Source organism: Dromaius novaehollandiae, chromosome 20 (assembly GCF_036370855.1).
Source record: "Dromaius novaehollandiae isolate bDroNov1 chromosome 20, bDroNov1.hap1, whole genome shotgun sequence".
NCBI classification, from domain to species: domain Eukaryota; kingdom Metazoa; phylum Chordata; class Aves; order Casuariiformes; family Dromaiidae; genus Dromaius; species Dromaius novaehollandiae.
The window spans coordinates 8,686,825-8,714,468 of NC_088117.1; the positions used below are offsets into that span (position 1 = coordinate 8,686,825).

Sequence of the window (27,644 nt, forward strand, 5' to 3'; positions counted from 1 at the left end):
GTTGAGGCAGGTTGGAGGGAAGCTTCTCATATTAGGCTTCACTTTTTTGATGATTGTTTTTAGTGAGGATTCTTAAATCTGATGCATTTAACACTGGCCACAACCTAAGAGCAATTTATTGGGTGGATCATATCAGGTTACTGTAGTGAGTTAATACTGTATGAATTATTACACCTTTAAAATAAGTTGTTTCCTGTTTTTGGCAGGATCAGCAAAAAGGTTAGAACAGTGTGTGTGGGTTTTTTTGCTGTTGTTGTTTTTTATAATTCTGTAATGCTGTGCACTGCTACAAGAAGAGTGTTTACACTGTTACCTGCTGCAGTATAGAAGCAAAGAGCTCATCTTTTGCTTTGGTTGGTTATCAGGAAAAATAGCCATGTTTTCCTCCTCCTATTTCCTCTAGTATATTTACTGACAAAGAGAGCCCTGCAGGGTCATTTTCTGCCCCATAAAATGTGTGCAGGACCGCTGAGGAGGTAAGTGAAACTTCTGCCTAGGACCGTATCTTGGAAGAATTTTCTCTGTCTCTGGCCTGGTACAAAGCTGTGTGAAGTGAAGGCTGAAAATAGTTCACTCTTGCTTCTCGTTCTGAAAAGCACTCTGGAGCATGGAGAGAAGTTTCTTTCATCAGGAGACTCTAGCTTGCTGTTATTACTGTTGTCTGAAAATATGCCACAGTCTGCTTTATTTTCTGGTGTTGTGGCTGTATTTGAGCAAGAAGCTGCTGCTTCTCGGGTTTGATGTTTTAGGAAAGAAAGGGTTTATATGGATCAGCCCCTGCATGTTGTATCTCAGGCTGGTGCGTCACTAAGTCTATGAGAAGCCAGAGGCCAGTATATGTTGGTATATGTACTAGTATATGTTGGTCTTGTGTGTGGCCAGCTGCTGTGCTGTCAAGCAATGAACTGTGAAACCTTGCCGTTCTTTTGTGATCAAAATAGACTTGGTTAGTGTGGTTCTAGCTGCTAGGCTAGATCAACTGCAAAGAAACGGTTTACAAACATATTCTAGACTTTTTTCCTTTCCAGTTGTCGCAGCTTCATCTCTCCTTAAAGCTGCGCTCAGCAGAAACAAATGTCCAGTCATGGATATGATTTCACAGAATGTTGTCGTCAGATGTTTCTTCCATTCCAGAAACACTGTGGGAATAGGTGTAAATAGCTCCTATTTTGCCATTGATTTTTAAGAATATTTTGTTTCAGTACTAATTTGATGAATGCATACAGTTTTGAGCTGTCTAAATGGCTCAGAGCAAATGGTTATATTGTATGTGAAAATGAATAAAACTAGCCTTCTAGGAACTAATTATTAATAACATAAGCCCTGCCTATTTCTTCACTGTTTCATCAGACTGAACTAAAATGAGAAATTCGACTTTTTGGCAGTATCGTTTTTAATGAACTTTTAATATGCAAAATGGTCGTAATGCCTTATGACGGCAAAAGTTAGGCTTTGTACCTAAAATTTTGCTGGCGAGCCCTACGACTTGCTGAACCTTGCTTGCATTGGTGCAAACCGTATCTGTACAGTTACAGTCTGTGCTATAAATTGGTTTCTGCTGGCTTCTCGCGTTGTGGTAGGTGATTCCATGTAGCAGGTGTCATTCCTAGGTGAGCCTTCAAGAGCGGCTGCCCTCTTTTGAGTGTTGTATTTGCAGTTGTTCTGCTGACGTGGAGACCTACAGGTGTTTGTTCACCCTGTATTTTGGCATTGGACCTTGTTTCTAGCAGTTTTTCAAGTAGCTCCAAGCGCTGTATTTGCCCTTGGGTACCTCAAATACGTGTGTAGGTTTTACAGCTTTTTCCCACTGCCTTCCCAAAAATCTGGTCTCTGTGATCTCAGAGAAGAGAAATGAAAGAAATAATGCTATTTAAAGGATTGAAATTGAGCAAAGAAATTAGAATCGTCAGGTGAGGAGCAGGTATCTCTTCTTTCAGCTTTGGCCATCTTCAGTTTTATTTCTAATGGTATTAGTAAATCTCGTGCTGAAATACGATTATGTGATGAGTTCCTCACTTAACAGCAAGATTCCTCCTGGGACTTCTGAAGCAGCAAGTGTTTCTTGCTCTGTATTTGTTTGTGGTAGGATCCATCCTTTAGTCATTCATAATCTACGTGCTCCTGCTGCCGTGGCATTACAGACTGCTTCGTCTTTAGGCACCTGGAAGGCGGCAGTTGCTTTTAGTAGGACACTAACATTAGGAGTGCACTCACTGTTTTGACAGTCTTTTTAGTCCTCTGGTAGCTGCAAACAAGGGGAGTCAGGCTTGCATGCCCACGCTTTCCTGCATTTTCTGCTGTCTATGAATCATGGTTTGGGGTCATTGTTGTCAGGAAGAGGTTGTTTATATTTTTACAGGTGCTCTAGTGCAGGGGCTTGGATACATTGTTACTCTGGATAGCTTAAAAACAAAGCTGGTGGTAAATTTCTTGATTGCATACCCCTGTTCGCTGGGCTGGTGGCTGGGTGCAGTTCTCATTGCTTCCTTTCCCTTGCCTAGCTCTTGTGCTGCTTAGAAAATTACTTCTGTTCTTAATACTCCTGGAAAAATTCATTCCAGGGAATATGAAGTATTTAAGGTGAGAAGAGAACTGTCTGTGTTTCAGAAAATCTAATTCTCTGTCTGTTTTTGTAAGTAGCTGCTGGCATGGCTGGTTGATGTCAGCTTAGGAAATGGTCTTAAGACAGGCTGACAGTGTGCTGGTCAAAACAAATTCAGTTGCTTTTAGAGCCTTTCCAAAAAAAAAAAAATTGTCATTATATTGGAAACTAGAATGCATGCGGGTCTCTCTTGTGCTTCCCTTAACATAACCTGTGTCCCCAATTTCTTTATTTCCCATCTCTGGAAACAACTTTAAAGTAATCCTGCAAATAGTTACAGTGCAGGGAGGAGAGCTGGTTTATTTGTACTACTAACACAGCAAGTTGTAGTTGGCATTTATATGGCTACTTATATCAGTTAATGTTTCTCCGTAAAGTGACCACTACACATGGGGTTAGTTCTGGGGCACAGAGACCTAGTGCACCTTGCTTGTGGCTTGCTGCAGAGGATAGATCCCTGCCCTCCTGTTAACGGCCAACTCCTGCTGCTCCTGGCCTCATTTTTAATTAATGGGTCTCTCTAATTACCAACGTGATTTAACAAGTTTATTTAATGTTAAACCATTCTTGAAGAAGCAGCTTCCTTTTATTAAAAAGAAGCAGGGTTCTAGTCTGCTGGAAAGACACTGATTCCCAGAAACTGAGCGTTAGCCTTTTTTTGCCCTCCTTGGGGCTGCTTTGAAGAAGTTTCCAGTGATGTAGACAGGGTTAAGAAGCAGTGTTGTAGCTGAAGACTGAGGCATCCTTTGAGTATGGGGAAACAAAGATGAGAGACCTTGGAGAAGACTTACCCCTACCTTCTCTGAGCTTCTGTGGTACATCCAAATACAAAGGCAGCCTATTTTGTTATGATAAAATGTGATTGTAGTAGCGCCTAATAGAGCTGAAACACAACATGATCCTATTGTATGTAATACTTTAATCAAAATATTTTCAATGGAAATAGAGTAAAGGATGAGCAGAAGGGAATCCTACTCTTCTCTTACTGATGGGAGTTAGTGGTGATGCTCCTTACTGCACCTGTAATGGGAGACGGGCCAGGACAGAAGTCCAGATCTCTTGGCAAACGGCTTAGTTTATCACCTGATATGTTAGTGTTCTTCAAAATTGCAGATTTACAGTTCACTTTTTTAAATAAGGCAGTTTAAGGGGGGAAAAAAAGTAGTGATTCCCAACAAAGGCAGACCCTTAAACTGATTAGTTTTTAACCATTTAATTCAGGAAAGATCTAGCCTTCTTTAATGATGAAGAAAAATTAGGGTAGTTAGTGTCATTCCTTTGGCCCTCTAAAATTTCTGATGATCCCGTTTTGGTTCGAAAGTGTGAAATGCAACCCCAGGTTCTGCCGCTCTCCAGAAGGCGTGCTGTTGCTGTGATTTTATTCTAGTGGTGAAGATACTTTCTGCAAGATTGTGTATTCCCACCTTGCACATTAATTTAGTGGGAGGCACTGCTCTGTTTTATGGGGTGGAAAAAAAATCTGCGTTTGTTTTGAGTGTCTGTTAGGTAGAATTCAGTTAAGGTGAAGCCTAAAGCAGAGTGAAGAGTTATCAACCAGCAGGTGCCATTAACAGGAGATTGGCTGATTTTATTCAGTATTTTTTCTTATTTGCAGTTAAATGACTGCAGTTACAGTTAAATTGTACTCAATAGATGTAAAAAGGGGGAAATACGTATGTGGCTTGTCAGAGTTCAGCCCCCTCCCTGGCATTAGGAGGGAGATGGTGGAATAGAATATCGGCTTTTAGCATTGCAGCGAGTGTGTTCTGCCCCAGCCTTGCCTCTCTATTAGTCTCTGTCTTTCAGAGCAAAATGGGCATGTTAGAGAAGGAATGAAACTTTAGATTGTTGTAACCGGGAGCCACGTCAGTTCTGTTTCCCCCTTTAAAGAGAAAGAAATTATATCTGGCTTCAAGCAGCAGAACTCCCAGTTCTCTCCTCGTGCCTTACTTTTCAGCTGCTGGAGGGGATATCCGTGAAATGTGGAAGAAATGATCTCACGTACGAGTTGTGGCTACAGGCTGTTAATAGGGGTTCTTTCATCGATTTGTACAACAAATATACAATACGGATGATAGGTCTTTTGGGTGCTGCACGGCTTACTGTGTTTGTATGGTACTTGAAATGGATTGCAGGCCTTGTATTACATACACATAAAGCATTATTTGTCTAAGTGATTTGAGTTTTTGTGCTCCTGCAACTTCCCCACAGAAGTTGTCTTTTCCAAGTCCGGGACTGTGCTGCAAAATGAAGGCTCTTCTGCCACATATCTAAACTTCAGGAATTGATTATTGGATGTATATCTGTCTCATAATTTGTGGGCAGTGAGCATAGTGTAAAAGACTGCAGAGAGCTCTGTTTTGGTGAATTGAAATGTTAAATGGGTATTTATATATAGCCTTGTAGTGTTAAGGGCACTCTTCCTGGCGTCTTGGGCTAATGAGTGGCCTAGTCCATGGCTAGGGCAAGCCTGTTCTACAGCAATAGCTACAAGATATATTACATACAGCAAAAATATCGTGAGCGCTGGTGGGAGCAAGATGGCGAGATTCTGGATTTCTGTTGGGTCATACTTGCTCAGCTCTGCAGCAGTAGCTTATCAGCTAGAGCAAATATTCCCCATTACATCACCCGCCTTTTTCAACTGCAGTATTGATAGTTATCAAATTAGAGTTTTTTATAGTCAGGGTGAGAATATGCAAAGACAAATCTAAGGAAGTCGATAACACAGCAGTTGTCTTATCACTGAGCTGGAGAGAGTAATAAAACACATTTGCTGTCAATATTTTGATCTTGAACTATTATAAAGATATAGACACACAACAGAAGTATGTTATTGACTCTCTTTGTCTGTTTTATTTATTTGAGTAACATGTCTGGCCACAAACTTTATGCATTTTTCTACCAGATCTGGAGAGTGTGAGATGCATCCGTTTTCTAACCCTGCCAGCTGATTGCCAATTTATTTCAGGTCACAGAATGCACAGGTTGCTGCAATGTAGTTTGAAATAGCATCTTTATTATCACAGTTCACGTGTTGTGGGCCAGTTTCATTTGTTTTGCTTCTTGGGCCCTCCAGGCCTGCAATATAATCTTCAACTGGTTGTTAGGACCAAATGGCCTGTTTCTTAGCTGATTTGCTGCAGGCCGTGTCCAGTAGGAAGCCCAGCAGGGCAAGCGTTCCCACTTTGCATGATCTAGTCTAATGATATTTTCCCCAGTAACATTTGGAAGAAAGATTTAATCTAGGGGGGGTTGGGGTGAAAAAACTCGGTTTGGAGGTTGTTAGGGATTGTTAGGGAGATAACTGCTAATCACAAATGGACCACCAGCTAACGTTGCAGGTATGGCTGGAATGTGTGCATTCGACAATGTGTTTAAAAAAATACAGTTCTGGTGACACAAGGTTACTTAACAGACCTCTTCCTTTAACAGGTCTCCGCGTAGGTGGGCTCCATGGAGCACAGATAAGAGATACAGAGAGAAGTACGTGCAAGTGATTTCTAATGCTTTTTTGACTAGACTAAATTGCTGAATCTGCTTGGCTTTTATTTATTTATTAGTATATAACAATCTGCTTGAAATTTCTTCTTTTTCTTTCTCTTTTCCCCCCACCCCCTTTTCTTCTTCTTTGGGCTTTATTTGGGAAGGAGGGAGGTTAGTTGCAGGGATTTGGATTTGGCAGGCAGGATTTTCTCCCATGACTCTCAGCATGGGGAGACGCAGATCAATGTCCTATCCTGCGTTCAGCTGGACACTGCGTTATGGTGTGTGTTGATCAAGAAATCCCCTCCTGTTTTGTACCACATAACGCATTCATTTCAGCCACTGAACCTAAATTACTGTTTTGCTCCTCTTTCTTTTTTGATGAAATGGTAAGAACTCTTTTTCTATAGGGATAAAGTTAGTTTATCCGTGCTAATGCTTTGATTTTTTTCCTTTTTTCTCTCTCTGCCACAGTAGGTAACCAGTTAGGGGCCCTGGTACATCAAAGGTAAGCAGTGGGTTATGTTTTATTATTTATTGATCAATTCTAATTGTTTATTGATCCACCATCTGTAGTAGTGTTAGGAAGTCAGAGGTTGAGAATGTGGAGAAATCGTCAGCTTGGGTTTTCTCCAGACTGGGGTTTCTGCTAAACCTTTAAGGCTATTTGCTGTGATGAAGAAAGAAGGCTTGAAGTGGAACTTGAATTTAGTTCCTGTAAATCTGTAGGATTGAACAGAATAAATTCTGCTCTCCCTTTCCCCCACCTCAGGAAAAAAACCCCAAAAAACTGGCACTTTGACAGGAGTTGAAAGTATTAAACAGACAGGTGGATTTTTTTTTTTTTTTAGTTCATCTGATGTCACCTGGGATGATTCCTTTGGTTGTTAAAAGTGGTTTTGGGAGACTGAAGCAAGTATGAGTTATTATGCAGCATGTCTTATCTACCACAGAAGTAAAACTCAGGTTTTCTGGAATCCTTCTCTTATGGAGTTGCCTGTCTTGAATAGGAAGGGCAGAACATTTCTAAAGCTAGAACTCATATTTGGGCTACTGGTAGAGTGTTACCATTGCAGCCAACAGCTTGTTGGGGGCCTCAGCGGAAAGGGCAAGGAATATACACAAGGACTGTAGAACCTTCCATTTTTCATGGCGATACTGTTAGGCTAAAGTTAATGTCTAGCTAGGGCCGCACAAAAGGGCACGGCAGTCTTGTCTGCTCTGCTGCTACCTGCCACTTCTGTTCTGCCAGCAGTGATATTTATGCCAGGAACTGACCAGGCTGAAAAGCCTCAAGTGACTTCTTTCTGATTTTGGTGGTTGGCTTTCATCTAGGTGAGTTTCTTTGTCTGGCTGCAGCTGCTCCTCCAGCACGGGGAGGTAGGCAAGTAATGCAGGACAGGGCGTTTTGGCAACAGGCTAGGTTTATTCCACATTAAAACAAATGTAATTCTGAACCTCCCTGCAGCATATGGGAGTTCACGTTCTGTTGCAGATATGGATGGCACTGGCATCTGTACTGAGAGCCAGCGTAGAGGCTCTCAGATAGTGGAAAGTATTTTATCTGCAGGTTAGATGGTGAAGCCTAATGTGTATTTTATACCTTCTCTAACTGGTATTAAGCAAGTGATGGGATAGGTTTAATTTATCTCACCAGAAAACTTACACTGAACTTATTCTGAAGATGTTTCATTGCATTTGAGAGTGCTGGACAAACTGTATATGGTGCATATTTCAGTCTGTGGAATTTGTAAGTTCTATATTCATTGTGTTGTATTTTCTACAAGATACAAATAATTAAGTAAAAAAAAAAAAAATGAAAGGTAATTCCTCTCTACCTCTTGATTATATTTAGGTCTTAGGAAATTGTTTTGAGCACTGTGTTTTGAGGCACAGACACACTGAGAAAAGTCCCAAGAGTGTTAGGCTTTTAAGGTCTTGAGATAGTAAGAATTCAGAGGATAATTGAAGATGGCCTTTATAAATTCCAAAGAAAAGAATGATAAGGACGGGCAGACAGACAACCTACAAATATTAGAGGAGGCATCCTTATCAGGTTTGGCATTGGTTAGTTCTCTTGGCAAGAGCATATCAAGAAGTAGTAGGCAGTGGCTGTGACCTGGAAGGTCTAGGCTAAATTTTAAAGAAACTTTGCCATTATTCTGTTTGGAGCAAGAAGGCAAAAAGAGGTTGTTCAGTCAGCTCCACTGAAGATAATGGAGAATAAATTGGAAATGTATCCAGTGTAGGAGAAACGAGATCCATTCTCTCTCCAGCTAGGGCATGGAGCAGGTGACCCCTGAGAGGTCCCTTCCAAAACAGATGATTTTGACTGTGACGTAGTGTTTACTTGTCTGTGCAAAAGCCTTATATGCTGTTCCTGGTTTCCATGACAGGACATAGTTTTCTTTCAAATTGTTTTTTGTAATGACTATTTGATTTTCTCGCTTTTTTTTAGGGCTGTAATAACAGAAGAGTTCAAAGTGCCTGATAAAATGGTTGGATTTAGTAAGTATCTTGGATGCTTTTGATTTGTTTCTTAATATATATTCTGTGCAGGAACACTTTATTCTGACAGAATAAGACACGCTCACAAGCTTTGTGTATTTACTGGCCTTGGATAAGCCTTGCTTGATGCCCTCTTCATAGGGACTGGATGACCTGTTTTTAAAATCCAGGCACAAACTGTGTGGAAAAGCTTGGTTTCTCAGCAATAAGAGCAACACTGTGCAGTACCGGTTACTGAGAGCTGTAGTGGTTCTTTCCCTTAAATTCCAACAACCATAGCACGTAAGCACGTCAAAAGTGAATTTATTTGCCCCTCACTGAAACATATTACTTTCTTTGAATATGTAGTAGTGTGAGAGTTGAGGGAAGGAAACAACATCTAAATGTTAAAATGAGAGTTAACTCAGGGCAAGTTAAACAGAGTTTTAAATCTTATATGTTTACTGCAGGGAAACAACCAGCATGCATTGCTCGAATTAGGTTTTTTTCTAGACTTGCATTCCTGATACTGTTCTCTTTCATGCTTGATCCTAATTTCTGTCTTCCTCTGGACGATCATCACTCTTCCATTCAATGGCACCCTCCTGCTGTTGTGACTATAGTGATTGCATTTACTCTTCTTCCACTAGATTTCTGTGTATCTCTTGCAATTTGGTATATGGAGAGTAAAAAGGAAAATAACAGACCGTGATAATTACCCCTTAGTGTGTGAAATTTTGTCCGGACTCTAAATAAGCTATAAAATTGTAACTCTGGAATTCCTGTAAAGGAAGCCCTCTCCTCCTACCCGACCTCTTCATTTATTGGTCCTGATTCCACACATTTGGAGGGATATCAGAGAGATTTTGTAGCTCTGTGAGAGGGGAGCCTGGATGCTCTACTGGTGCATCATATGTGTATTAAATCTAATCCTGATTCAGGGTCAGACAGATGTTGGGAAATGGCAGGTCCGCAGCTGAAAGATTATCCTGTGGGAGCATCTTGAGCCAGACATACCTGTCTGAGTTGGCAGTTGTGCCCTTCTGCAGTTTGGGAAGGACACGAATGGTGATGAGCACATACTCTCTCCTCAGTACGTCTTTTTGGTAGACAACTATTTGCTGACTCCAGAGAGCTAGGGGAGAGGAGTATTCATTTTCACTTAAAGTTTGATAGAGCATTTCAGTATTTAGAAGTTCTCTTTGAGTACAGGCCAGAGAAATAACGTGTCCTTTGAGAAGAGGCAGTAGATAAGAATTTTAAAGAAATAAAAGCAAATGGCTTTTGCTTTTTTAGGACCCAAGGTAGTTGGTTTATTGGTTCAGGTTGAACGAGACGTATCAAAATGACTCTTCTAGCAGGGCTCAAACTAGAGTCTGTTTTCTAACCCACCATGTGTTTTCGTTTCGGTACAAGATAGATTTTTTTTTTTCAAGGTAATAGAATAGCTTTCAGCAGTATCTTTCGGTCTTTCTACTAAGATGTGGTCATACTATGGATACCTGTTCTGCAACTGAGTGGAACTGCTTCTTTATAGGTAGCCGCAACAGAGTAAAACAGGGAGGGTGCTCTTCGCAGTTACTGAGAAAACCAGCATGTTCTGATGCTTGTTGAATTTGTTTCAGTAATCGGCAGGGGAGGTGAACAGATTTCACGGATTCAGGCAGAGTCTGGCTGCAAAATTCAAATTGCTCCAGGTAAGAGCCTCTTTTTAGGGTAGGTGAACAAGTTGTAATGCTGAAGGATGTTGTGTCCATTACATCAGGTGCCTTGCAATGCTCATAACGTGTTATCACGGTTAACAAATGCTATACTAGGCAAACATGCACGGGAGGGCTGTTCTGGGACTGACCTCTGTACTAGCATGGAAAACAGGTGTGCCAGGTGGTTCTGACAGTGAAACAATTAAGAGACTGTCTTTAACCAACAGATGGGTACAGTGCAAATGGACACTCCATATTGTTCCTAGAGCAAAAATTGCAGCTATTTAGTTTTCTCCTGGTGGTACATCTTTGTTCAGCTCTTGCGATTTATATTTGATAAGTCTGGTCAGCTCTTGGCAGAAGGCATTTCAGGAGGGTAGCAGCAGCTCTTCATACAAAGCACCATGCATTGAGGAGGTGGGACCATCCAGTGCTCTGTGCTAGTGCTGCAGCCTGTTTGTGTTTGGGAAGACTGTACTACAGTGCTGTACAGGAAACCATGGGTGAATATAATCTAGGTCCTTAAATCTCTCTTTAGTTGGTGGAGAAGGCTTTAAAAGAAATGCAGGCATCCATCAAATCGTTTTAAACACGTTGACCCTGGATGTCTTTGAATTCATTAGCATGTGCTGTGTGTAGAATGAGCGTTTTCATTAGTACTTAACAGTTACTGAAGCAGCTGCCATTTTTGAATTTTATATATTTGCCAAGAGTGTGACTTTACAAAGAAAAAAGCCACCTGGGGAAGTGCAGAGCTATGAAGAATATAAAACAAAACAAAAAACTTGTAGTCATCTTTAAGATGCTGTAGGAACAAGACTTAATTCTTCAGAAGGAATACATTTCTGAGTTACTGATAGATAAATACTACTCACATTTGCTTCTAGGACATAATTGTAATGAATCGCAGCCTAGAAGGCTGCACGAAGGCATGGACTCAGGTTGCATCACACCACTCCATGTTTTCAGGCAGCAGTTTGTTCTTTACATTAGATGTCTTTTGCTACCCTACTATTTACAATTAAACTGTCTAGCCTGTGTCAGAGGAATAAGCATTTCTCTGCCTGCCTGGTTACTGAAGGCAGTTTGGATGCTAAGAAATGGGATGTATCCCATCCTTGTTGTCTTCTTGTTTCCTTTGCAGATAGTGGTGGGATGCCTGAGAGACCCTGTGTGCTCACCGGGACGCCAGAGAGCATTGAGTGAGTTCTGATTTCATTTTTCTCCTTTTTCCTTCTTTCTCTTCTCCCTAATGCTGTGCTCTGTCAGTGGTGCTACTTGGTTAGCCACACCAGCAAATGTTGGCCTAGAGAAACTTGAGGGTCTCTGGAGCATAGAACCTCTTGGTCTGATCCTTTAAACTGTGCACCTCAAAGGCTTTTTTCCAGTTGCAGTTTGAACCCTCTGCAGAAATTTCCGTGGAATTCCCCTCCGCAGGGCAAGGTTGCTCTTAGGGCACCTAGGATGCAGTTTTCTAACTGCAGCTTTCCAGGATATTGAGCTAAGTTGTTGAAGGGCACTTCTCTTCTCCCCTTCGCCTCCCTTCTCCTATTGAGATGACCATCCTTCCAGCTGAAGAAGGGCTGCATGAGGCCTCCAAAGCCTGTTGGTGCCACTCCAGAGTAATCTGGAGGTGTTGGTGTTGTTGCAGAGCAGCATGAGGCCTGTGGGTGTGCTTGCCTCTGCATCTCTGCCAGCGAGAAGCAAAGGACTGAACCAAAGTCTTGAATTCTGATCCCTGCATGGTAGAGACACATGGCCAGCCAGCAGGGGTTTCTACTCTTTAGGCCTATAGAAACTTTAGGGACAGTGTTTCCTCCCTCCCCCTTCCCAGGAGCTGAGTTTGAGACTCTCACAAACCAGTTGAGGACCTCCTGCTGGAACTGGATCCAGGATCCTCAGGCTTACAGGAACACACTTAACATATGGAGCTGCTCTTTCTCTCCCCAGCCTTTGGGTAGGTGGGTTTTTTAAAATCCATCTGGAAATCTTTGAGTTGCATTTGATAGTGAAAATACATGGGCACAAAGACCGTCTCTCTAAAGAGAAGACGCTCATCATTCTTCCATTCCTAAGAGATCTAAGGGTACTTAAATCTCCTTACTCTACCATAATACTGCAAGCAGTGAGCCAGAATAAATATAATTGGCAAGCTCACATTATAGGGCAAGCAATGTGTTCTTGCTGGTATTGAAGTGCTTTTTTCCCCTTTTAGCAAAAGATGTTTCTGAACAAGAGCAAAATATTAAAAAGCTCAGTTGCCTGATGAGATGCGATTGGGGGATAATGGGGGAGAGTTATAGTTTCTTTTAAGACTTCATGGTTCTGAAATACGCAGTTAAATGTAGACATGTCCAAGGCTGTCTTTAATAAAAAATAAAAAAAAAAAAAAGTGGGGGTGGGGGGAACACAGTTTACGAAGCAGAATAAGGAAGGCTGCTTAGGACTTGGAATTAGGTGAAACTTAATTTGCTTTTGTACTAAAATTATTGCCAGCTTGGTTGTTTGAGCTACTTTTTCAGGCTACTTGGAGAAAAATAAAATGAAGTAAGGAAACCAATCTAGGTGTCAGACTGCTTTGTGAAGGGTTTTGAGTGAGGAGTGTTTCCATTAGTTATATCCAATGCCGAACTAATAGGTTTAATTTCCAGACAACTCCTTCTGATCTGAAATATGTCATGTATTAACTGTCATAGTCTTTATGTTATCACTAAAAGAACATTATGCAAAATGAAAAGGTAGATGAATAAGATCTCTTAAGGCTCTTTCAGAACACTTGAAATGAACTTCCAGAAATTCCAGCTTTTGCCTTGTTTTGTGAAAAGTCGAGAGAAAGTGGTGCTCTGATCTCTGCAGCCTTAGATCATCACCCCTTCAGCTGTGAATGTCTGCTTGCGAGGAATTGAGTTTGTATTATTTCTTCAAGGCTCTAGAGAGAAGACGGTCCTCCTAGAGTGGCTGACATGGCTTGATATGAAGTAGGGAGAGGGGAAGACCCTGCCTTAGGCTGAATAGGGAACTGCTGACTTTCTTCTGACTACCTTGAAGGGCTGTGGGAGAAGGGGAGGAAAGGGATATGTTGGTACTAGTAGTTCCCAAGACGAAGGGAAGCCACTGTCAGCTACCTCTGACATGCTAGAGATTTTGGAGAAGGTGTCTTTAATCTCCCAAATACTTCTTTATGTCTGTCTCTTCTCACCAGGAGTAGGAGAACCCAGTCTTTCACTGGTTGCTGCTGCAGTATCCTTGCCTCGCTTTCCGGTGTAGCTTCAGCAGCTGCTGCTTGGGGCAGAGGCTGTGTTAGAACAATGTTCTGGTGCTGCTGGTAAGAGCAGGCAGAGAAGAGCACGGCAGTTGCCTGTGAGTGATCGGAGAGTAGTGAATTGACATGCTGTGTTAGTGTCAGAGCAGTGTCTGTTTTGTCTTGACCAAGAAGCAGAGAGGAGCTTGAGATTTATCAGATATGGCATATTTGTTTTCTTTTTTTTAATTAGAATTTAGAGGATCTTCATTCACACTGTGCACCCCAGTTGCTATAACTCAACTGTTATCCTTAACTTCCAAAGATAGCAGAGCATGCTGCTGCTCCTCCTTCTGTCTTCCCCTTTCAGAAATCAAACTGCTTATAAATAATCATGCTAGGGCAAATTGTACACCAAACGGTCAAAAAAACATTGTGCTAACTGTGGTTTCCTTCATCTCTTCACTTCTTCTCTCCCCAATCGCTTCACATTCCAGTGGTTCCTAGTCTCTTCGTCACGTGGAACAATGTTGTCTAATGGTTGTTTCCCTCGATTCTTTTCCAAGACAAGCAAAACGGCTACTGGGGCAGATTGTAGATCGCTGTCGGAATGGACCTGGCTTTCACAACGATGTTGATGGCAACAGTACGATTCAGGAGATTTTGATCCCGGCATCCAAAGTGGGTCTAGTCATCGGCAAAGGAGGTGAAACAATAAAACAGTTGCAGGTGCGCAAGATGCATTTACTTTAGGGCTCTCTCCCCTACTGCAGCTTCTCTAGATCAACAAGAGCGTGCTGAAACGGAGAGCCTTAAATGCTCTAACCTTCTACAGCAGGGACTGTTCTTCTGCCTTCGGAGAGCTGGACTCAAATCCAATCTTGTGTTACAAAAGCAATCAGTTTGGCCTCGGCTACACGTGTAGTGGAGTTTTGCCAGAACTGTGAAAGAAACTTGTGTGCTTTAGATAAAATTTGGTGTGTGCTGTTTAGGAGGCGATCCTTGTAGCCAAGAAAAGGCTATCTGTAGTCTGCTGCTGCAATAGTTTTTAATGCCAGCCACGCTACTGTAGAATGCTGTGTTTCTCTTTCGTTACTAATCTATAATAAGGCTGGTGTTTGTCTTCCTCCTTTTCCCATCCCTCCCCTTTCTAATTAAAAGTATCTTGTTATGTATAAATCTGTGTTCCTAGACATTCTTTACTCTTCCATCTTGTACAATTTTTTTAAAGAATAAAGGTTTTCAGAAATGAACCTAGGCCAAAAATATAATTTTTAGAGTGTCCTGATTAGGCCTCTGTCATCCAATAATTTCAAGGCTGGTCAAGCAATTACTATTATATGCAGACAGCTACAGATTCTGGAAAGGGCTGAAAAATCAGTTGTTGAGGTAAAGGGGTTCTCTTTTTGCAAGGGATTCAGTTATCCAGGTCTTCAGGAGTAGCGCACTTTGTCAGTCCTTTATGCTCTAGGACTGTTAGTGAATTTGTGCTGTAAGTACCCAAGAAGAGCTAAGGTAGCTTCTTTAAACTTGCTACTTTGACCTCTATAATGTTTAGTAACCAAAACATAGTCCCTAGCTTTAGGGACTCTGCTTAGCAAAGTGCTCTGTGCTCTTTCTTCAGGAGCGAACGGGTGTGAAAATGATTATGATCCAAGATGGTCCACTGCCTACTGGAGCAGATAAACCCCTCCGTATTACTGGAGATGCATTTAAAGTACAGGTATGTAATAAAAGTACGCTGTTGCCCCTGAGTACTGAGGAGTAGTCTAAGCACTAGCATATTTGTGAGCATCTAATGGAGCTAAATCCAACTGCAAATGCTGTGACCCCTGCTGTTTTTTTGTTCTGTGCATTTACAGTCTGAGTATTTAAAGCAAGGTAAAACAGGGACTAGCAAGTGTAGGCTTGTCTACAGCCTAACCTACCTCTCACTTCAAAGAGGCATTAGACGTGGGTAGGAGAAGAGCTGAGAAGGAGGGTTTGGAGAAAGTATCTTTGAAATGCTTTCCAATCTGTGAAGCAAAAGTCATAGCGATATGTTACGTAAACAAATGGGTTCTTAGTGACTAACTTAACTACGTGTTTAAGAAAGTTTTGTGGAAGGTTTACCATCTCAGACAGCCAATTGACACAGGTAATTAAAAAAATGAAACCTGTAACAACTCCTGAAACCAAGGGGTTTGATCGATATTGGTACTGCAGTCCCACCGTGTCAGGGTTCTACAAATATTTATGCCTGCGGTTCTTGCTTCGAAGCAAAAACCCATGATCAACTAGAGACCGCAAGATTTCAGCGTGATGGAAGTATTTAAATTTAAGAATTAAACTTAAACTGTGGCATGTTCCACTTCTCAGCAAGTGTCTTTCATATCTTGCTAAGTATTTAAATCTAGTTTAGCTTTCCTGTCTCTAAGAAAAACAGTTCTGTTTCATAGGATCTCCTTAATCACAAATTGCCGGAACAATAGATGCTGCTTAGGCATGGTATGTTTGGGTGGCATTTTTCAAACCGCTTAGTGGAACAAGGCTTCTAGGTTTGAGTCATAATTTTCACAATTCTTATACTTGTCATTGCAAAGGTTTAGATATGTAAAACGAAGTTTAATGGCAATCTTGCTACTTTTAACCAAATCATGTTCTGAGTGCTGCTACTTTCCAGATGGCTGTTTCTTCTGCCTTGCAAGATTTGCTGTTGTCACATCTTCCGTGCCATGTATCATGTCAATCAATCATGGAGGCGTTGTAGGCTGGAAGATCTCTGATGCACTTTCCTAAGTTCAACGCACTTAGAAAGCTCCATGAATCCTTGGTTCTGGTGGGATTCTCTGGGTGCTGCAACAGTGTTTCTTAACTATCTTAAATTGCTATGAAATCTCTCCATTGCCCTTATTTCTGTCTTGGCATCTCTGAAACTTCTTGAGTTGTTTACTTCTGTAATAAATACCAAGAATGCATGGAAAATATAAAATGTGAAAGGAGTCAGATTCACCAGTGTCCCTCAAACTTCCAAAAAGAACTGACGTGTCGAAAGCTTGACCAGTAATATACAGAAACAAAGGCTTGGGTTTCAACATGTGGGCCTTTTTCTTGTTTTTTAAACAGTGACAGCTGTTGGCTTATATCCAAGGTACACTTTTACTAGCTGGGCTACATGCAAGCTTGTGAAAGGCCTTGAGGGCTGCAAGGAGGTAGGAAGAGTAATCATTTGTCTCAAAATATCTTGCTGGATTGCTGCAGGCTTGGGCTTACCTTTCTGAGTGTCAGTAAGCTCGCTACTGCCCACCTGCCTCCTTGGTTCATGCTCTTTACCTCTTAGTGGACACATTCTCTGCTGTGCTACTACAGCTTCTACCGTATTGTTGGTTTCAATTCTGTCCAGCAGAAAAGGGCCTTCCATTTCCTTCCTTGAAAAGAAAAGAACGATGATCATATTTTTAAAAGCGAAAGGGCTCGTCCTTTTTGAAAGACTTGAAATAAATTGCACACAGGAAACTGCCACCTCAGTCACTTGGCAGACTTTGTCAGACATGGAAGATGCCGTCAAGAACAGATCTCCATTGCCTGTGGTTTACAAAATTCCAAATCGAACTATTTGCATTAAGCAGACAGAGGTGGTTCTGCCTGAAGGCTAACCATTAGCTATTACTGAGGCCCTGAACTGGGATGGCAAGCAGAATAATTTTAAGCTAACTGTAACTTCTTTCCCCATGTAGCAAGCAAGGGAAATGGTACTGGAGATCATCCGAGAGAAAGATCAGGCAGACTTCCGAGGCGTACGCAATGATTTCAGTTCTAGAATGGGAGGAGGCAGCATAGAGGTATGTTTTCTTCATGAGTTACTGTGCTAACCTCCCTGTGGGATGGGCAGTGGGGGGAAGTCATCAAATTTCACGTGTAACCTATATGCTTATTTTTAAATGCATTGTGTTCTGTTGCCAGAAGAGTCTGTCTGGCTGTAAAGAGGAGGAGTTCTTATGGACTCCCAGATGGCACTTTTTAAATTGTCTTTGGAAGCAGCATTCTTGTAGTGCAGAGTTCATTCAGTGGGGAAAGGAATTTGTGACCATGTTTGTTTTTCTTAAGGGATGTGGTTCTGTAGCCTGGAGCTGCTTAACGTGGCCTGTCCTCATAGCTAAGTGCATCTCCTTGTAAAATCAGAGTAATTCAGTCTAGTTGTCTGAGCTTTCATACTGCTTTGCCTTTCCCATCAGGTCTCTGTGCCCAGGTTTGCTGTTGGAATTGTGATAGGAAGAAATGGAGAAATGATCAAAAAGATTCAAAATGATGCTGGAGTTAGGATTCAATTTAAACCAGGTTTGTGTGAGGATGGAGAGCCATTACTTTCTGACCAGTGTTCCAATTTGGGATTGGTAAAGCAAATCCATTCTGGGGTTACAGCAGCTAGGCTTTCTTAATTTAAAGGTCCATTGTGTCTCTTTCTAAAAGCTATTTAAATATGATGTGCTGCTTCCTCATGCACTTTCTGTTTTTCAGAGAGTAAGATTATCTACACCTCATTTGCAAACATTAGATGTCACAACAGTAATGTCTTGACTGGTAACTGTATGAATAAACAAAATAATTAAAAAAAAAAACTGGGTTGTTTAAAAAAAAAAAAAAAAGAAAAGACATTTTTTTTGTTAAAGATTTCTCCTTCAGGACATTAAAGCCTTTGGGGATCAGGAGTTGATTAATTCTAAGTAACTTTCTCTGGGTCCTTGGCTGTCTGATCACCTATCAAAGCTGCCTTTGTCCTCTTAAGATTATATCAATCTCTTTCATGGCTTTTTGACATTTGAAAGTGTTGCTTTTTGAATGCTGTCCCTACTGCAAATGTGGTTTGGGATTTTGTCTTTTTTTCAGTAGGTGGAAGAGGGGCTGAAGGTGGAGGGAAGACAGGTCTCAGGGTAGATGCATTGTGTGAAAATGTTGCTAGCAGTGACAGTGCTAGAAGGAAGCTTTTGCTGGTGGGTGGATGTTTTCTCATTTTAATTTAGTCTTTGCTATCTCTCTTCACAGATGATGGGATTAGTCCTGAAAGAGTCGCACAGGTCATGGGTCTTCCCGATAGGTGTCAACATGCAGCACACATCATCAATGAGCTTATTCTCACAGCACAGGTGGGTTCTGGAGGCTCTCATGTGCTTATATGAGAATGTAGTCTCTGTGCATGTGGCAATGTGGATGGATGCCACCATCTAAAGAAGAATAGCGGTGTTAAATTTTCCCTCTGGCAGGCCATACATATTGCTGCCCAAGACAGAGCTGCTAGGTTTGCTTTTTAATGTGATATGGACTGATTGAGCTATGGAAGGTCTCCTCAGGCAGTAGTATAAGGTGTCATTGTGGCTCCACACTTTCTCTGATGTTGAGTTGTCGTTTTTGAGTTTTTTGGAAATGGTGATCTCGAGAAGTGGAGTCCAGCATGAGACAGTTTCTGGAGGCTGTGCTCAAGATAACTAAGTAACACTCAGGGCAGCAGAGCATTAATTAACAGTGCTCAGGCAGTGCCTCCCCTGCCACCGCTTCAGACCCCAACTAATGGATGTTATTTCATGTATACATCCTTAGGTGGCTCAGAGTGGCCTCCCGTCTTCTACTCTAGTGGCTGTGGGAGGCAGGGGAGGGCAGAGGGAGCGTATGGTTACTGTGCTCTAAGACAAACGCCAATGTATTGTACTGTTCAAGGGTAAGAAGTGTGAAGGTGAGTGAAATAGAGTAAGTCTTGGTAGTTCTTTTGCCCTGAGATCTGGTTTGAATACTTGATTACATAAATCTTTTAAACATCCACTTAAATTTCCAGGCCTCTCATGGTGGCCTCTGACAGCCCATGGCCTTTGCTTTTGGAGAAATCAGTTATCCAAAATAGGTGTGTCCTCTAAGTGTCTTTGAACTTAAGTTCCCTTTGGAAGTTTTGGAAAATGTGTATTTCAGCTAGGCAGTTGCAGTAGTTCTTTGAAGAATGACACTTGAAAGGGTTTGGAAGCTAACTTCTGTGTGCGTCAGTGCCAAGATCTATTGGTTGCTCTAAGGAAAGCCCCCATCACAAACTAAAAGTCCTTTTAGTAGCTGATGCTTGCTCATAGGTTTATTTGAGCAGATATCAGGCATGCATTTAGAAAATATAAATATCTTCCTGAGTCAGGAAGGCCTCTGTAACCTATGTTAATGGCATTTCTTTAAACTGCTTCAAAATCTTGAATGTGGAACTGAAGTCCAAGAATATCTTAATTTAGTGCCATTGATTATAACGCAGTTTAACTTACCTTGCTCTTTTTTGTTTTTAATGTACGTTGGGGCCAGGAAAAAAACACTGATACAACTTCTTTGTCTTCCAAGGAACGAGATGGCTTTGGAAGTTTGGCTGTCAGCCGGGGAAGAGGTCGTGGCCGTGGGGACTGGAGCGTTGGAACCCCTGGGGGCATGCAGGAAATAACCTACACAGTGCCAGCTGACAAGTGTGGTCTTGTTATAGGCAAAGGTAGGTCCCAGTGGCACTAAATGCCACAGCTTGCAACCTTTCTCTCTCAGGATGGTCGCATTCTTGCTCCCTGACAGTGGGGCTTTGGAGTTTTCCATCAGTGCAGGTATTTAGTGGCCGTTGAATGCAGCATAGAAATAAGCTAGAAACGCTTGTGGTTGTTTGCTTTGTGATGCTCTCACTCCTCCTAATTGTACTCTCCGGGCCCTTGTTTACAATAAGTGTGAATAAGTGTTTCTTCGTGCAGAGCTGTCAAGTAAACTTGCTATAACAAGCAGATGGTTGAGAACAGGCCGGGTCATTTTCTGTTTTATAGGGAATTGGTTTAAAGGACAGTTTATCAGGGGCAAGCAGAACAGTCATTTCATAGTGCTGGATTTGTATGAGTGCTATATGATAAAATGGAAGGTCTCTGATTGTGGCAATAACCGTAGATACTTGCAGCTACATAACTGAAGTGTCTGATGGATAAAATGAAGGGGTGAGACTTGTGTGTATCTGAGCCTGTTGCAGAGCAGGCTGGTGCCCCTGCCTGCCTTGTGCACCTCATCTTGCTCAGAGCTAGTGTTCCCTGCCATGGAGGCCCCTTTGCTGCCTTAGCCATTGAATCCCAGCATGGAGATGGACAAGAAAATGTCTGGCCTTTCTCAAGAGCCAGTACACCCCCAGGACAGTGCTGAAACCAGGGCATCAGCATGAGTCTCAGTTTGTCATAGAGCGTGAGCTACACATCAGGTAAGGGCAGTACTTGCATTAGAGCCAGGAATTGGAGAGTGTGAATTGTTGCGATGCTTCCGAGTTAATAAACTGCCATATCAAAGGAGTTGTATTTTATTTTTCTGTCTGCCTATTTCAGAAAGAATGGCATATGCTTAAACTAGTATTTAAGTAGTCACAGTTGGCTTTTAGTGTCAGCAAAGGTGAGGTGTACAGAATAGGAACAAATTAGCTACAATGGTAGAGGAGGCAGAGACTTGAGGGCATTGTGCTGTGTTTCAGTGACATTTAGTTTCCTGCCGTCCTGTTGGGCAGGAGTAAGATTGCAATGGAACATGTTATAGCCTTTTCCCCCTGCCGCACAACCCTGCTGCATCTCACTTGTTCTCTCTCCTGTGACTGCGCCCTCATGACATCCCAGACTGCTGCCTTGTTGGATGACGTAGGAAGAAGCCTGGGAAGAAGGCATGTCAGGGGTGTCTGCAATCAGTTTAAGATGTTGCTTTTGTCAAAATCTGTTCACATGCCTGAAAACATTTTTCATATTGTATTTAAAAACAACAACAAACTGCTCTCTCCATTATGCAAAAATTGCAGAGCGACTGTGCTTGATCTCAGTGAACAGTCCAGTTGGGCAAAGATCAAGCAAGGCAAATTTTAAGCCTACAAGTGAGAGTTATATGTATGGAAAAATCAAATTATAATGAAACTTTATTGCTATATCCATTAGTCATCCTTAATAAAGGATCAGAAAAGGTCACTTCTTGTTCAGCAGTGCACTGAAGTGGAGCATTTGTGACTACAGAGAGCACTGTGTGCTGAAAAGATAAATGCAGGTAGCGGAGCTGGATGGCCTCACATTCGAGTATGAGGCCTGGCACAGACTTGTTGTGGGGGTGGAGGGGAGCTTTTTACCTTTGCTTCCACAGCAGCAGAACAGGGATTCTTATCCAGCTGGATCAGAAGCTCTCTGGAGTGACTAATTACTAGTTGTATGATGATTTGAATGCTTGTAGCCGTGTAATATCACCTTGCAATCACTTCTTACAGTGCCTATGCTCTTAGTCTGTTGCAGCATTCATTTCTGTCAAGTGAGTGGTGGCTGTAGCATTGCCTTCTGGGGTCTGGACCAGGATGGGAAGCACTTTCCAAATATTAATGCAAGGCACTGATGCCTGATTCTTCTCTCTTTCTCTACCACTGCCTCTGAGACAGTATAGGTGAGAAGGGATATTAATTTTTTTTTTAAGTCACCAATCCCCCCACCCTTCAGTTTCTGAGCAGTTTCCAACTGTTTGTTTGTTTTTTATTTATTTTCCCTGTGAGATGGAGCTTTGCCATTACCCTTCTGTGTAAAATCTGGCCGAGTCCTCTGGGCACACATACCCTGGTCTCCATATTTAGCACCCAAGCCATGGCCATATTTAGCACCCAAGCCATGGGTGTCTCGGGCACCCTGGCACAAAGGTAGTAGTGGATGTGGCCAGGTAGCTGCTGCTGTGCTTCCTGCTCCTTGTCACCACTCTAGAAATAGGGAAAAAGAGGAGAGGGAGAAGTTCGTCCCAGCTCCAGCTCTGTAGCGCATGTTATAGAAGATCCAGGTCTCTTTCCTTGCGAGCATCTCTTCTCAGATTTCGAAGCATCAGCCTTTATGAGCTGATAAGGAGTACTTGGTGCCTTGGAAATTGTGTGTGTAGCTTTTTCCTCTAGAGGGTGGGTAGGTGCAGCTTTTCTTTTCTCAAAGACTCTGAGGAAGGGTGGAGACGAGAGCCATACACATGTCAAGCGCTTTCTCTGTTTGGTGGTGCTTGGAAACAGACCGCAGCCTCTCTGGGCCCCCGCTGAATTTCCATGATAAATACAGCAATATTGACAGATAACGTGGCCGGCCTGGCTCTTGTCAGCTCTGCCTTTTAGCAGATTTGATTAATTGCTTTACGATTTCACGTCCAGCTGGGGGGCCACTCTTGGATCACTTCTGCCCCCCATCAGGTAGAAGAATGGAGCAGGCTGCTGAATGCGTCTATAGACAGCCACCATGTGCCGAGCGGGTCACCTCATTATGAGAGAAGGTGAACTCCTTCCGGCACCGTGCAGCATCGTGTTGGCTGCGTCACTTCATTTGCATGCTCCAGAGCCTGAATCGGGATAGCTTGGATGGGAGGGAGCACTTCGGCATGTACCAGACAGGAGGATAAGGAGAAAAAGGGCAGACTCCTACTAAAGGAGGTGGATGCGTGCAATCCTCGGACCAAACCTGGAGAGCAAACTAACTTGATCCTGCAACATGGCCTAGGAAGGAGCTGATGTGGAAACAGCCCTGCAACTACCAGCTCAGTGCTGAATGCTAAGTGCGGAGATTGTTTGAAAACTACATTCTCCTGACTTACAGTTTGAGAATGCTTCAAATTTTAATCCTTTCGTGGAAGGAGAAACTTAGTCTGAGGTGAGAGTATCAATTTAGGTTTATGTCACCCAGCGAGAAAGTTCTCCTACTCCTGCATATTTCAAAGTGGCTGAAAGGGTCCTGGGGTTTTCATTAATCTGATGAAGTGGCTATCGACTCGGACCTCTCCCCAATGTGTAAAAGCAGGGCTTGATACAAATCTGCATCTGACAAGCATTAAATGTAATGAAACTTCTTGGTTTTGAAAATTGCATCTTACAGCTTTCCCATGTATTATTGAAATTGAGCGACTTGTCTCTTGGCTGCACAATACAATCCCTGTTGTCTGCCCAGAGATGTGACATGGTTATTCTTTGTTAAATGCATCTACTAAAATTCATCTAGAAAGAGTTAATTGCCCTTGGGCAACTTTTCCTTCTCCCTTTCCCAAAAAGGCTTTAAAATGTTAAAAAGGTCATGAGTCCACTACAATGAAATGAGCAAGTGTCTACAACATCCACAGTTTGTTTTGAAGTTGTGCTGCATGTATAGAGCTGGAAATGCCAGCGAAATTGATGAGGTTATTTTTGGGTACCCTTTTAATTACAACAAAACAAATCTTTGGTTAGTTTCCTTTGCTCTCTTTCCTGCTTGCAGTATTTCTTTTTGGCCTGTGGTTTCATCTAGGTTTGTGATTTAGAAGTTGTGTAAAACCCCTTCTTTCCCCACACCCTGTAATTTCTCCAGTTGAATGGAGCCGATCTGTAAGTTGTGAGATTCCAAAAGAAGAATTGAACCATTGTAACACTGGCTGAAGCTTTTGTTAAGCAAATTTCATTAAGAGACTGGGACCTAACAGGTTTTCAGGAAATCAAATCCACTTTGGCTGGCCCTGCTGCATCCTACTTGAAGCACTCCTGTGCTCCAGTGTATCCAGATGGCAAACTAGCCAGATATGTTCACTATGTGCACAACTAACTCTGAAATAATGGAAGACAGCTTGGAATCCTGCACTGCTCCAGTGCCGTGAAGAGATGCTTATGTTGCATTGTGAATAGGAAATGCAGTAAGCTGAGGTTCCTTTAAGGGAACAAGCTATTGAACAGTACATGGTTGTGAGAAAGCTTAAGCTTTGTTTTTGTGCTATAAGGTATGTGGCTGGTGACTTTTTGCCTTTGTGGAATGAAAGGTCTAGCAACAGAACCATGTCTCATGGCAGAGGGAAAAAGCGTGATTCACTTGCAGCAACAGAACCATGTCTCGTGGCAGAGGGAAAAAGCATGTTTCACTTGTAGATGACTCTTTTCTTGAGGAATGTGAATAGGTGTTCAAAAGCGCTGGAATTAGTGGAGATTCAGTTAGCACAATTCTTGCCTCTAATATGTCACAAAGCATATCTCAACCATCATTCATCTTGTTAGGAACCTAGCAATGTGCACACAAGGGGTCTGTGCATACCCTTAAAACAGCATCATCCATGACCCCAGAAAGGGTTGCAACTCACAGTTTCAGATTATGCTTATGAGGCGGTTGGAAGAAGCGGTGTGAGCCAAGGTGTTGGAGCTTCCTACAGTGTTGCCAACCCCAGCCTACCTCCCTTGAGGCAGGCAGAAGGTATCCGAAACTATATTCTTGTTACTAGAACCTGACTTTGTTAGTTATGCTTTATGGAAAGAGATGCTGAATACCCCTTCTTACATCTTGGTTTTCTTTTCTTCAGGTGGTGAGAACATCAAGAGCATAAATCAACAGTCAGGAGCTCATGTGGAGCTCCAGAGAAACCCACCTCCAAACACAGACCCTGGTGTACGAATATTCACAATCAGAGGAGTTCCCCAGCAGATTGAACTTGCTAGACATCTCATAGATGAGAAAGTTGGTGTAAGTTCCCTCTCTGTTGATGTTAGTGTCTTTCAGAAGAGGCGTTCTTATTCATAGGTATGTGTAGGCCTGGACATAAAGCATGGCACAGAATATACAGGCTTATATTATTTACCTTCAAAACCATTTGCCTGTTAGCAGCCATTCTGAACTTTGGCCCTCCAGCATCCATTAGATTAGTCTTTGCTGTGGTCCCAGAAGCATCAGACTGTTTGCTGACGTAATCAAGTATAGTGTGTGGCTGTATGAGGGAGAAGAAAAGCTTTAATAAAGTATCAGAAGGCTGTCAAATGAGATTTTGAAGGGAAGGCAGTGGTGTTGTTGCTTGAGAATGACACAATCCTGGCACCATCACCCTGAAAGTAACACTAAACTCCTTGCTCCGGTAAATCCAGGATGACTTTTATCTTCCACTTAATGCAGTGCTGTGGTATTGAAGCTTAATAATGTCAGGATGGAATACTGCTGAAGGGGGAGACTTGGGTAAAAGATGGTGAGGAAAATACTGAACTGAGGCATGGTAAAACTGAAAAACAACTTGTATGCTGAATTACCTGAGAAGAGAAAGCTTGATACCAAACCCAGGATCCAAGCTATTTGGAGCAAAACTTCAATTGTGCCATACTCCCATTAATTCTTCTGTGGGCTGGCCAAATTTGCTTTTGAAGCTAAGTGTGCTGACAGTCCTGAGAACTCTATCCTTAGAGAATTGGTCACTTCCAGGAGCTGGGATTTACTGGAACATGTCCCAGGCCGTCTTCTCCCCTTTCTTATCACTCATGTTAGCTGCTCTCGCCCTGGGCTTAGACCTGGCTTTAAATGTTTGTGGATTCTGTGACAGGGTACCAGCATGGGTGGACCTGGAGGATTTGGTCAAAGTCCGTTCAGCCAAGCACCTGCTACACCTCATCAAAAGTAAGCTTCTCTGTCTCTTTGGGATGGGCTGCGGGGAAATGATGGGAGCTATAAGAACATTCAGAGAAGAGTGGAGGGCTCTGAAGGGGTGTAAGTGGAGCCTTATGATTAAGCTTTCAGAAGCTTTTGAGCTTGAGTACAGGAAGGATTTTGGATACTAAATTGTAAAAAAAGGTAGGAACTGGCATCTCCAAAATTTCTGTCCCTATTGCAGTGAGAGCATGGAAAGAAGCCTGAATTGCGTACAGCACAAGGGGTGCTGTTGAATATGATGCGTCCTGATTCTGGCTTCAAGAAGACAAACGCCAGCACAGTTAGCATTCATACCTACAGTGTTTCTTGTTGTTCATGTGTTCACCTGTTTGCTCAGCAATTTCTGACTATAAGAAATAATTTCATTTCTGTGGCTGACTTTGTGCATGTGGCCTGTTATGTATTTTATTGTCTACTTCAGTATGCCTTTTCGTCCTCTGTAGTGGTCCTCAGGCGTTCATGACGCAGGGTTGGGGCAGTACCTACCAGACGTGGCAGCAGCCTGGACAGCAAGTCCCAAGTAAGTGTTTAAGCCCTGGGTTTGAGAAGGGTTGGCGTTCTCTGCCCGTTCTCTGCTTCGTGCCCACAAAACACAGGTACTCCCCTGAGACCACTTGTGTGAGAGCAGCAGCAGCAGCTCCTGAGCAAAGGAGGTGGATGCAAGTGTGCTCTGGTATATGAGTTCAGAATAAGCCAAAGTCCATTGAAAACTGTCTGTAATCCTTTTTGTGCACTTAACTGCTTGTATCTGCTCTCTTTGTGTAGAAACTTGGCCCTTTCCGTCGCTCCTCTCATAATAAAATCCTTTCTGCCTCAGGCTCTCTCCCTCCAGGGTTTTCCAGGCAAGCACTTGCCAACCCCACTTCTCCCTAACAGGCACACTATGTCTGGTGGTGATTCCTCCCCACCTCTCTGTTCTTGACCTTATCAGTTCTGGTTGCTATATACATGTCCCTTATGAGCTCTTCTCACTGTTCAGCCCCAGTCTGATGGAAAGACTGGAAAGTAGGGGCAGAAAATGGAGAAGGGGATAGCTTTGGCTCTTATCCAGATTTGTCCTCACTAACTCTAATAGTGTCCCCTTATCTCCTTTTGGGAGTTGATGAAAACTGATCAGGGTGCATAGTGCTAACCACTGGGAATGATGCCAACAGGATAACTGGCTTTCAGATAAATAAAGAAGTAGCAGTGCACACATGTCATGGGTTCAAAAGCTGAACCCAGATCACCCCTGGTGCTGGGGCTTCCCCTTCAGGCTGCTGGCACCGAGTCAGGCTGGCTCTCGTTCTTCAGGGTTTGAAGTGTCACTCCCTCCCAAAACCCTGTTTAGCAAAATTCAGCATGTCGGAATGGGGAGTTTCCCTTTTCAGGATAATTGAAGTTATAGGTGCTAGTAACGCTGGTAACAGCATCGTCCTGTCATGCTTTGAACAATCAGAGCAAGGGTTTGCCAAAACAAAGCAGGTTCCCAGTCTGCTCGGTAATCTCAAAGTTCATGTGACAGAGAAGGCAGTAGTGTCCAAGAGACATTTTTCTATCACAGTTTTTCAGGCAGTAAGCACTTTTTAGTGGCCTGGTCTTGCAAAAACTAAATCTAAGCACCACAAAGGGGTTTTTAATTTTAAAGAGTTTTAATGACAGGTGCCTTTAAGTGCTAAGGTTGGTTTAGCAATACAGTAGATTATTAATTCCAGTATAAATTCCCACTG

General features: G+C 42.5%; 1 protein-coding gene across 5 annotated transcripts in view; it reads left to right on the top strand.

The window, feature by feature from the left end:
• The window catches only part of FUBP3 (far upstream element binding protein 3), a 42,110-nt gene that overhangs the window by 8,074 nt on the left and 6,392 nt on the right, over positions 1-27,644 (top strand). For 4 of the 5 annotated variants that reach the window (XM_026101778.2, XM_026101781.2, XM_026101780.2 and 1 more), the window contains exons 3-16: positions 6,038-6,088; positions 6,563-6,596; positions 8,547-8,596; positions 10,201-10,272; positions 11,423-11,480; positions 14,086-14,248; positions 15,144-15,242; positions 17,236-17,340; positions 17,734-17,836; positions 18,542-18,642; positions 19,862-20,003; positions 24,827-24,987; positions 25,829-25,902; positions 26,379-26,455. In XM_026101778.2, the coding sequence (XP_025957563.1) occupies positions 6,038-6,088; positions 6,563-6,596; positions 8,547-8,596; positions 10,201-10,272; positions 11,423-11,480; positions 14,086-14,248; positions 15,144-15,242; positions 17,236-17,340; positions 17,734-17,836; positions 18,542-18,642; positions 19,862-20,003; positions 24,827-24,987; positions 25,829-25,902; positions 26,379-26,455 (1,290 nt within the window). The remainder of the gene's footprint in view (positions 1-6,037; positions 6,089-6,562; positions 6,597-8,546; positions 8,597-10,200; positions 10,273-11,422; positions 11,481-14,085; positions 14,249-15,143; positions 15,243-17,235; positions 17,341-17,733; positions 17,837-18,541; positions 18,643-19,861; positions 20,004-24,826; positions 24,988-25,828; positions 25,903-26,378; positions 26,456-27,644) is intronic. The other variant, XM_026101779.2, reaches the window with a different exon arrangement.